Below are 10,551 nucleotides of genomic sequence, written 5' to 3'. Positions count from 1 at the left end.
GCTGCTGCAGTTGTACAGACAACCATGGAGCAGAAGGATCTGGTACCTAAAGGGTTAACATGGGACATAATAGAGCACTGCTCATACAATGATGTAAGAAGGCACATGACCTAGAGCTAAGGCCAGTCTAGAGATAGACAGCAACATGTAAGGACTTAGTATAGGTTCCTCTACAGACATTTACCCTCTACTGTAAATATGCAACTGGTTCAGTACTGTAACAAAAACCCGGAGGAAACCCACGCAGACACGGGGAGAATGTGCAAACTCCACATAGTCACCCAAGGCTGGAATTGAATACATAGACTAACGCACCCTGTAATAAACATACCATGTAATAAAAGTACACACGTTTTTACCAGCCTATGATAAACACACGTGGACATTTGATGAATCTACTTTATTGTTAATACAGAAACGAGACAGAATTTCAGGAATCTTCTCTCTGGCTCAATGGCCATTAAGACGGATGAGGACACAAACCACATTTTTCATACAGTGATCACTCAGGAAAGTTCCGGAGCAGAACCTAAGCGAAGGTGTTGCCATTATAGCCGACATTACCAGGTTCCAGGTCTTGGAAGACGATGTACATCCTGTGAAACAGGCAAGGGAAAACCATCAGCAAACAGCCAATTCAGAGACACTGAAAATAATCACACTCCCATTCGATCAGGCCCCATTCTCACTCTGACTGAATCAGGCCTCGTTCTCACTGCCAAAATCCACCTCTTGTCAGAGAATTGCTGGACATTTGCGTGCGCGCGTTGTGTGTGCGTGCACGTGTTTTGTGTGTGTGCATGTGTGCACGTATCATGTGTGCGCGCGTATTGTGTGTCAGCCAGACAAAGCTTGTGCCCACTCCACAAAGCTATAACTGATCTCTACCAACTTTCATTAACAGCTGTTCTGTAAACCTTTAAAGTGGACAGTTTGCAGCAAAAGCAGCGTATTTGCCGTGAATTGAGGCCAGTCAGTCAGCGTGGCTCTGCATAGCTGGGGAGACTCACTGACAGTCAAACACCCGCTTGCCCCACACCATCCCACAGCACCCAATCCGCCAGCCGTACCTGTCTGGACAAATATGTAGGTGCTTGTTTACCAAGTCGAACAGCACTTTGGAGTAGGTTTTGTTCTGTTTGACACCGAGTTTGCCGATGCTGGAGAGGCTGGCAAGAGCACAGGGCTCAGAGGATCCTCCAAAGTGAAGAATCTGGTCGGGCACAATGTGCACTGCGATGTACTGAAAAACAGAGAGAGAGAGCTTGGTGAATACTGGCGAGCTCCACAATCCCTGAGGCAACTCCCGCAGCCAGGGATGTGCCAGAGGATGACAGTATTATATACACACACTGCAGGGAGAGACACAAAACCGTAAAGTGAAGCAAAGAGAGGACAACCAAAGAGGACAGAGGTCATCACACCATACACCTCCTGCCGCATCCCACTCACCCCGCCCATAACCACATCACACATTGCCCCTTCCCTCCTTTTTTGTTCCACCCCCCCACATCCAAGCTCTCATGAGCTCAATTGAAGTCAGAGTCCGGCAGGTGTTTGACTGGAGCCTCTGCACTGCAGGCCCCTGCACAGTGAGATATTGGGGAAAGAGGCTGTGGCCTGCAGGATGTCCAGGTGCCCAGTGGGATGAGCAGTGCTGTTTGTGAAGTGCCAAGGTACAGGAGCAGGTCATTCAGGCCGTCACAATACCCCGACAATAAACATACACAAGTCTGAACTGGGCGCCAATTTCAGCGGTCTTTCTGGAAAGAGGGTTCCAGATTTCCGTCAGTCTTTGTTTCCCAACCTCTCCCCCAATGGGTTCACTTGAATTTGAAGTTTACACTCACTTCATCGGGACTTTCTCTCCAGGGGGAAATAAATCTTCATATCTATCCATCCAGCTCTTAAAGAACAACAAGTTATTTTAAGGGCTGTCTGGCCGGGTGATTGGGGAGAGAACACAAACTATGGACAAAGATGTTCTGTTGTACAATCAGAAACAGAATCAGGAGTAGACCCTGCCTACCCCTCCTCACCTTGCAACATCTCACCCTATCTGACCTCCCTTGTCTCACTCCACCTCACCCCGCCTTCAACTGAGGAAACACCTCACCTGAACCCCCAGCCCAACTGCCTCAGCACCAGAGGGCCTCATCTCATCTTCCTATGACCCAGGCAGACAACGCACACTTCACAGATTCACTGAGTGACTCAGATCACCTCCTGGCCACACTACCAACATTAGAAAATACTTTCACACGATCATCACTGTGTTCTGATGTGAATTGAGAAATCCCCTCTCCTGCTGATGCAGTTGAGAGCGAGAGTTTGTGGCTGGAAGTTTCCCAGCCCCCTTCCTCGCACAAACACTTTTTGTTCTTACTCATCAATGCCACTTTCGGAATGCGTGAGTGGGACCTGCTCAGTATTCCAGTCACGTCACAAGAAACCGGTGCCACATGTTGTGGTGAAACATTAAAAGCATTACGTGTCCGCCTGCTGATCCCAGTGTCGTCCTGATTCTCATATTTTCACATTCCTCCCCGGCAGAGCAGTGAAATACTGGAAAGATGGCGGGGGGTGTTAGCCCTACAGAGGGTTAAAATTTTTTGAGCTTTGGCTCAGTGGGGTAACATGGTGGCACAGTGGTTAGGGCTGCTGCCTCACAGTGCCAGGGACCCGGATTCAATTCCAGCCTCGGGTCACTGTCTGTGCGGAGTTTGTATGTTCTCCCCGTGTCTGTGTGGGTTTCCTCCAGGTGCTCTGGTTTCCTCCCACAGTCTGAAAGACGTGCTGGTTACGTGCATTGGTCATGCTAAATTCTCCCTCAGTGTACCCGAACAGGAGCCGGAGTGTGGTGACTAGGGGATTTTCAAAGAACAAAGAACAAAGAACAATACAGCACAGGAACAGGCCCTTCGGCCCTCCAAGCCCGCGCCGCTCCCCGGTCCAGGATTGAATCCTGAATCCAGGATCCCCGCCCAATTTTCCAGCCTATCTACATACCAATATCCTATCCACCGAGCTGTCCCTCACAGCTACGATGCTTTGTTCATTACAACCTATTAACTCACCCCCACCCCCCTATTCCAGACCATGTGATCCCCAGGGAGAGGCGAAAACCCAGAGTGAAAAACCCCAGGGCCAATATGGAGAAAAAAAAAATCTGGGAAATTCCTCTCCGACCCCCTGAGGCTATCGAAACGAGTCCAGGAGATCACAATGGCCCTGATCGGAAAATGCTTCCCAACCCTAGTCATTTCCACTTCCATGAACACCATATGAATTCCCTGCCCCCGAGACAGGTTCCCAACTATCCGCAGTCTCGCTCTGTACTGGCACCAGCAAGATGATCATAGAATGAAGCCTTGAAACGAGAAACAAGGAACAATTAGCCCGCGCCGCTCCCTGGTCCAAACTAGACCACTCTTTTGTATCCCTCCATTCCCACTCCGGTCATATAGCTGTCTAGATAAGTCTTAAACGTTCCCAGTGTGTCCGCCTCCACCACCTTGCCCGGCAACACATTCCAGGCCCCCACGACCCTCTGTGTGAAATATGTCCTTCTGATATCTGTGTTAAACCTCCCCCCCTTCAAAGAACAAAGAACAGTACAGCACAGGAAACAGGCCTTCGGCCCTCCAAGCCTGTGCCGCTCCTTGGTCCAACTAGACCAATCGTTTGTATCCCTCCATTCCCAGGCTGCTCATGTGACTATCCAGGTAAGTCTTAAACGATGTCAGCGTGCCTGCCTCCACCACCCTACTTGGCAGCGCATTCCAGGCCCCCACCACCCTCTGTGTAAAAAACGTCCCTCTGATGTCTGAGTTATACTTCGCCCCTCTCAGCTTGAGCCCGTGACCCCTCGTGATCGTCACCTCCGACCTGGGAAAAAGCTTCCCACTGTTCACCCTATCTATACCCTTCATAATCTTGTATACCTCTATTAGATCTCCCCTCATTCTCCGTCTTTCCAAGGAGAACAACCCCAGTCTACCCAATCTCTCCTCATAGCTAAGACCCTCCATACCAGGCAACATCCTGGTAAACCTTCTCTGCACTCTCTCCAATGCCTCCACGTCCTTCTGGTAGTGCGGCGACCAGAACTGGACGCAGTACTCCAAATGCGGCCTAACCAGCGTTCTATACAGCTGCATCATCAGACTCCAGCTTTTATACTCTATACCCCGTCCTATAAAGGCAAGCATACCATATGCCTTCTTCACCACCTTCTCCACCTGTGTTGCCACCTTCAAGGATTTGTGGACTTGCACACCTAGGTCCCTCTGTGTTTCTATACTCCTGATGACTCTGCCATTTATTGCATAACTCCTCCCTACATTATTTCTTCCAAAATGCATCACTTCGCATTTATCCGGATTAAATTCCATCTGCCACCTCTCCGCCCAATTTTCCAGCCTATCTATATCCTGCTGTATTGCCCGACAATGCTCTTCGCTATCCGCAATTCCAGCCATCTTTGTGTCATCCGCAAACTTGCTGATTACACCAGTTACACCTTCTTCCAAATCATTTATATATATCACAAATAGCAGAGGTCCCAGTACAGAGCCCTGCGGAACACCACTGGTCACAGACCTCCAGCTGGAAAAAGACCCTTCGACCACTACCCTCTGTCTCCTATGGCCAAGCCAGTTCTCCACCCATCGAGCCACTTCTCCTTGTTTTGTTTTGGGGCCACTGCTGTTTGTAATATTTATTAATGATCTGGATGAGGGTATAGTTGGGTGGATTAGCAAATTTGCTGATGACACCAAAGTCGGTGGTGTGGTAGACAGTGAGGAAGGGTGTCGTAGTTTGCAGGAAGACTTAGACAGGATGCAAAGTTGGGCCGAGAGGTGGCGGATGGAGTTTAATGCGGAGAAGTGTGAGGTAATTCACTTTGGTAGGAATAACAGATGTGTTGAGTATAGGGCTAACGGGAGGACTTTGAATAGTGTGGAGGAGCAGAGGGATCTAGGTGTATGTGTGCATAGATCCCTGAAAGTTGGGAATCAAGTAGATAAGGTTGTTAGGAAGGCATATGGTGTCTTGGCGTTTATTGGTAGGGGGATTGAATTTAGGAGTCGTAGCGTTATGTTGCAACTGTACACAACTCTGGTGCGGCCGCACTTGGAGTACTGTGTGCAGTTCTGGTCCCCACATTACAGGAAGGATGTGGAGGCTTTGGAGAGGGTGCAGAGGAGGTTTACCAGGATGTTGCCTGGTATGGAGGGGAGATCCTATGAGGAGAGGCTGAGGGATTTGGGATTGTTTTCGCTGGAAAGGCGGCGGCTAAGAGGGGATCTTATTGAAACATATAAGATGATTAGAGGTTTAGATAGGGTGGATAGTGATAGCCTTTTTCCTCTGATGGAGAAATCCAGCACGAGGGGGCATGGCTTTAAATTGAGGGGGGGTAGTTATAGAACCGATGTCAGGGGTAGGTTCTTTACCCAGAGGGTGGTGAGGGATTGGAATGCCCTGCCAGCATCAGTTGTAAATGCGCCTAGTTTGGGGGCGTTTAAGAGATCCGTAGATAGGTTCATGGACGAAAAGAAATTGGTTTAGGTTGGAGGGTCACAGTTTTTTTTTAACTGGTCGGTGCAACATCGTGGGCCGAAGGGCCTGTTCTGCGCTGTAATGTTCTATGTTCTATGTTCTCCTTGTATCCCATGAGCCTTAACCTTCTTAACCAACCTGCCATGTGGGACTTTGTCAAATGCCTTACTGAAATCCATATAGACGACATCCACGGCCCTTCCTTCATCAACCGTTTTTGTCACTTCCTCAAAAAACTCCACCAAATTTGTAAGGCACGACCTCCCTCTTACAAAACCATGCTGTCTGTCACTAATGAGATTGTTCCGTTCTAAATGCACATACATCCTGTCTCTAAGAATCCTCTCCAACAACTTCCCTACCACGGACGTCAAGCTCACCGGCCTATAATTTCCTGGGTTATCCCTGCTACCCTTCTTAAACAACGGGACCACATTCGCTATCCTCCAATCCTCAGGGACCTCACCCGTGTCCAAAGAAGCGACAAAGATTTCCGTCAGAGGCCCAGCAATTTCCTCTCTCGTCTCCCTGAGCAGTCGAGGATAGATGCCATCAGGCCCTGGGGCTTTGTCAGTTTTAATGTTCCCTAAAAAACCTAACACTTCCTCTCTCGTAATGGAGATTTTCTCTAACGGGTCAAAGTAACTTCATTGCGGTGTTAATGTAAGCCTACTTGTGACACTAATAAACAAACGTTTTAAACTCTCTTTCTCTGGGTGGCACTCAACTCAAAACCTGCACCTTCGGACTAAGATGGGAACGGTGCCACTAGCTCAGGGTTAATACGATTGCAGTATCAGCAGGAGAGATCTCTCAATGTTTTGCTGAGAGATTCCTCCCTCAGCCCAACAGTAGCAGAGGATCAGATGGTTCTTTGTCTCACTGCAGTGGGAGCTGGCAAAGCAGCAGAATCCGCACTCCACAGAGGTCAGTTTACATGAAATGCAGCTCCAACACGTGATGAGCCATGGGGGAGGGGGGGGGGTCCCAGGTCTTCACCAAACCTCATGGCTGAGAGGCTCGATATTGTGAAGGATGTCAGTGAGGGAACGGGGATGGACTGTGAGGAAAGGATTAAGCCGCAGCTCACAGCAGGCTGCGGCTGAAGGAACAATCGGCTGATCCCCTGACGAGGGACAAGCTGACTGAAGCATAGCTCAACTAGCCTCAACCCATCTGCAGCACTCCCTTTGATTGGGGGAGGGGACTGAGACGGCATCTCCCGGTGAATCAGGTCACCTTCAATCTGCCCCTGCCATTGGTTCTCAGATAATAATGAGTAAAAATGAGGTTTCTGACCAGGAGGAATGTTGAAGTACGCAGACTGTCTCTGGGTTACTCAGCAACCTTCATCCAGTCAATTAGTGGCACATTCTGGCCTAGATAAACTGCTGTGGCTGGGGATTACACTGGCCAATACCCCCCCCCACCCCCGGGGTCATTTACAAAGCTGATTGATGGGTTGGAATGGGAGCTGTGAGGCTGCGCTGTGGCACTCAGCATTATCTTTGTGAGCTCAGTAAGTCAGCCTGAACTAAATTTATAAACCAGGAGATTGTGGAAGTTTGTGGGGTTATTTGTCGTCACGTAGCTGCGTTCAGTCAGCCCTGCTGTAATGTCTTTGCAACGAGAGAGGATGGGGGGTTGGGGAGAGGGGGAGAGAGCTCTGGGTCACTGCAGCTTTTCACACAACTGTCTCAGCAGCAGCAGGAGGCCATTCGGCCCATTGTATCCACGCCACCTCTCCAAAGAAGCTATTTACCTAGAACCACTCCCCTGCCTGCTCCCTGTAGCCCTGCATGTTCTTGCTTTTCAAATCACAATCCAATTCCACATGAGGGTCTTGGGAGTTCAGTGAGTTTACACTTATTTCTGTGTCACTGACGGTGAGTATTTCTCATGAGGACAGAACCACCCACCTTTGTGTAACTGCCCCTCGAGATCATGTCGGTCCTCACAGGAATATAGGGGGTGGGTTGTGGGGTCATTTTCTGGGAATTCTGAGAGAGATGGATCTTTGAAGATCTGGGGACGAGGTTGCAATTCCTGGAGAAGGGTGGAGAAGGGTGGAAGTCCCGGGCTCTCTTGACCCCACCAATGGGGGACCCCATTTGGAGGTTCAGTTTCACAGAGTGTCGTAAAGGGGAGGAGGGGAGGGAATGGGGAGTGAGTGAGGGAGGGGGGAGAGATATGGATGGGGGGGGCGGAGAGAGATGGATGGGGGGGGGGAGAGAGAGATGGATGGGGGGGGAAGGGAGAGATGGATGGGGGGGGAAGAGATGGATGGGGGGGAGAGATGGATGGGGGGGGGGGAGAGATGGATGGGGGGGGAGGGGAGAGATGGATGGGGGGGGAGGGGAGAGATGGATGGGGGGGGAGGGGAGAGATGGATGGGGGGGGAGAGATGGATGGGGGGGGAGAGATGGATGGGGGGGAGAGATGGATGGGGGGGGAGAGATGGATGGGGGGGAGAGATGGATGGGGGGGGGAGAGAGAAGGATGGGGGGGGAGAGAGATGGATGGGGGGGGGAGAGAGATGGATGGGGGGGGAGAGAGATGGATGGGGGGGAGAGAGATGGATGGGGGGGGGAGAGAGATGGATGGGGGGGGGAGAGAGATGGATGGGGGGGGGAGAGAGATGGATGGGGGGGGAGAGAGATGGATGGGGGGGGGAGAGAGATGGATGGGGGGGGAGAGAGATGGATGGGGGGGGGGGAGAGAGATGGATGGGGGGGGGGAGAGAGATGGATGGGGGGGGGGAGAGAGATGGATGGGGGGGGGGAGAGAGATGGATGGGGGGGGAGAGAGATGGATGGGGGGGGAGAGAGATGGATGGGGGGGGAGAGAGATGGATGGGGGGGGAGAGAGATGGATGGGGGGGGAGAGAGATGGATGGGGGGGGAGAGAGATGGATGGGGGGGGAGAGAGATGGATGGGGGGGGAGAGAGATGGATGGGGGGGGAGAGAGATGGATGGGGGGGAGAGAGATGGATGGGGGGGAGAGAGATGGATGGGGGGGAGAGAGATGGATGGGGGGGAGAGAGATGGATGGGGGGGAGAGAGATGGATGGGGGAGAGAGAGATGGATGGGGGAGAGAGAGATGGATGGGGGGAGAGAGAGATGGATGGGGGGAGAGAGAGATGGATGGGGGGGGAGAGAGATGGATGGGGGGGGAGAGAGATGGATGGGGGGGGGGAGAGAGATGGATGGGGGGGGGGAGAGAGATGGATGGGGGGGGGAGAGAGATGGATGGGGGGGGGAGAGAGATGGATGGGGGGGGGAGAGAGATGGATGGGGGGGGAGAGAGATGGATGGGGGGGGAGAGAGATGGATGGGGGGGGAGAGAGATGGATGGGGGGGGAGAGAGATGGATGGGGGGGGAGAGAGATGGATGGGGGGGGAGAGAGATGGATGGGGGGGGAGAGAGATGGATGGGGGGGGAGAGAGATGGATGGGGGGGGAGAGAGATGGATGGGGGGGGAGAGAGATGGATGGGGGGGAGAGAGATGGATGGGGGGGAGAGAGATGGATGGGGGGGAGAGAGATGGATGGGGGGGGAGAGAGATGGATGGGGGGGGGAGAGAGATGGATGGGGGGGGGAGAGAGATGGATGGGGGGGGAGAGAGATGGATGGGGGGGAGAGAGATGGATGGGGGGGGGAGAGAGATGGATGGGGGGGAGAGAGATGGATGGGGGGGAGAGAGATGGATAGGGGGGAGAGAGATGGATGGGGGGGGAGAGAGATGGATGGGGGGGAGAGATGGATGGGGGGGAAGAGATGGATGGGGGGGAGAGATGAATGGGGGGGGAAGGAGAGATGGATGGGGGGGGGAGAGAGATGGATGGGGGGGGGGAGAGAGATGGATGGTGGGAGTGGATTTACTGAGTCAATGCTTCGGGAACAGAGTTTGTGTCCGGGGAACGGAGGCTTTGGTGATGAATTGGAGGAAACCTCTGTTTATAGAATCGCCACAGTGCAGGAGGCCATTCAGCCCATCGACTCTGCACCAGCGCTCTGGCAGAGCATCTTACCCCAGGCCCTCTCCCCGCACATTTAGCAATTTAGCACGGCCAATGCCCCCAAACAACGTCTTTCAGAATGTGAAAGGAAACCGAAGCACCCGGAGGAAACCCACGCAGACATGGGGAGGACGTGTTGGCGCTGTGGAGCGGCAGTGCTCACACTCTGCCACCTCGGGCTGTTTTAACAGCGGATATTCCCGGCCCCGCTCTCTCTGCTTGCCTACCTGTGTGGGTTTGCCCAGCTGCTGGCACAGCGTCGCCGTCAACTCCTCCGCCAACACGTCCGGGATGGTGGAGCGGCTCAGGTTTGTGTTAAGCACGAAAGTCGGCATTTCTCCCGCGACCAGAGACTGACTGCACCACACTGCTCTGCTCAAAGACCCACTCCCACGCCCTGACCAGCACTCCTCCCGCCACTAGAGGCCAGTGCGCCCACTCCCTGCGCCTTGTCCCTCACTCCTCCCGCCACTAGAGGCCCGTGCGCCCACTCCCTGCGCCTTGTCCCTCATTCCTCCCGCCACTAGAGGCCAATGCGCCCACTCCCCGCGCCTTGTCCCTCATTCCTCCCGCCACTAGAGGCCAGTGCGCCCACTCCCTGCGCCTTGTCCCTCATTCCTCCCGCCACTAGAGGCCAGTGCGCCCACTCCCCGCGCCTTGTCCCTCATTCCTCCCGCCAGTAGAGGCCAGTGCGCCCACTCCCCGCTCCTTGTCCCTCATTCCTCCCGCCACTAGAGGCCAGTGCGCCCACTCCCCGCGCCTTGTCCCTCATTCCTCCCGCCACTAGAGGCCAGTGCGCCCAGTCCACGCGCCTTGTCCCTCATTCCTCCCGCCACTAGAGGCCAGTGCGCCCACTTCCCGCGCCTTGTCCCTTACTCCTCCCGTCACCTGAGACCATTGTGCCCGCTCCCCGTCCCCTGACAAGCACTCCTGCCGCCATTAGAGGCCAATGTGTCCGCTCCCCG

The 10,551-nt window shown here is 53.4% G+C and overlaps 1 protein-coding gene across 1 annotated transcript; it reads right to left on the bottom strand.

Annotated features, from left to right (window-relative positions):
• Positions 1-385: 385 nt before the first annotated feature.
• LOC144491038 (macrophage migration inhibitory factor-like) lies at positions 386-10,315 on the bottom strand. The gene is made up of 3 exons (XM_078208716.1): positions 9,814-10,315; positions 1,071-1,243; positions 386-596 (listed from the first exon to the last, which is right to left on the bottom strand). Exons 1-3 carry the CDS (start codon positions 9,919-9,921, stop codon positions 530-532), a joined length of 348 nt encoding a protein of 115 aa, XP_078064842.1. The 5' UTR covers positions 9,922-10,315; the 3' UTR covers positions 386-529.
• Positions 10,316-10,551: the final 236 nt, after the last annotated feature.

This window comes from Mustelus asterias, unplaced genomic scaffold (genome assembly GCF_964213995.1).
Source record: "Mustelus asterias unplaced genomic scaffold, sMusAst1.hap1.1 HAP1_SCAFFOLD_4275, whole genome shotgun sequence".
Lineage (NCBI taxonomy): Eukaryota > Metazoa > Chordata > Chondrichthyes > Carcharhiniformes > Triakidae > Mustelus > Mustelus asterias.
Note: the sequence above shows the minus strand (reverse complement) of the source record. Positions and strands in the feature narration are given on the sequence as shown.

What these genes read in the sequence shown, in the direction of transcription:
- LOC144491038 (XM_078208716.1), bottom strand. Translation starts at nt 9,921, where the DNA reads ATGCCGACTTTCGTGCTTAACACAAACCTGAGCCGCTCCACCATCCCG. An exon ending in AGCTGGGCAAACCCACACAG is followed by an intron (nt 1,244 to 9,813) that starts GTAGGCAAGCAG and finishes TCTGTTTTTCAG; the next exon opens with TACATCGCAGTGCACATTGT. An exon ending in CTACATATTTGTCCAGACAG is followed by an intron (nt 597 to 1,070) that starts GTACGGCTGGCG and finishes CCTGTTTCACAG; the next exon opens with GATGTACATCGTCTTCCAAG.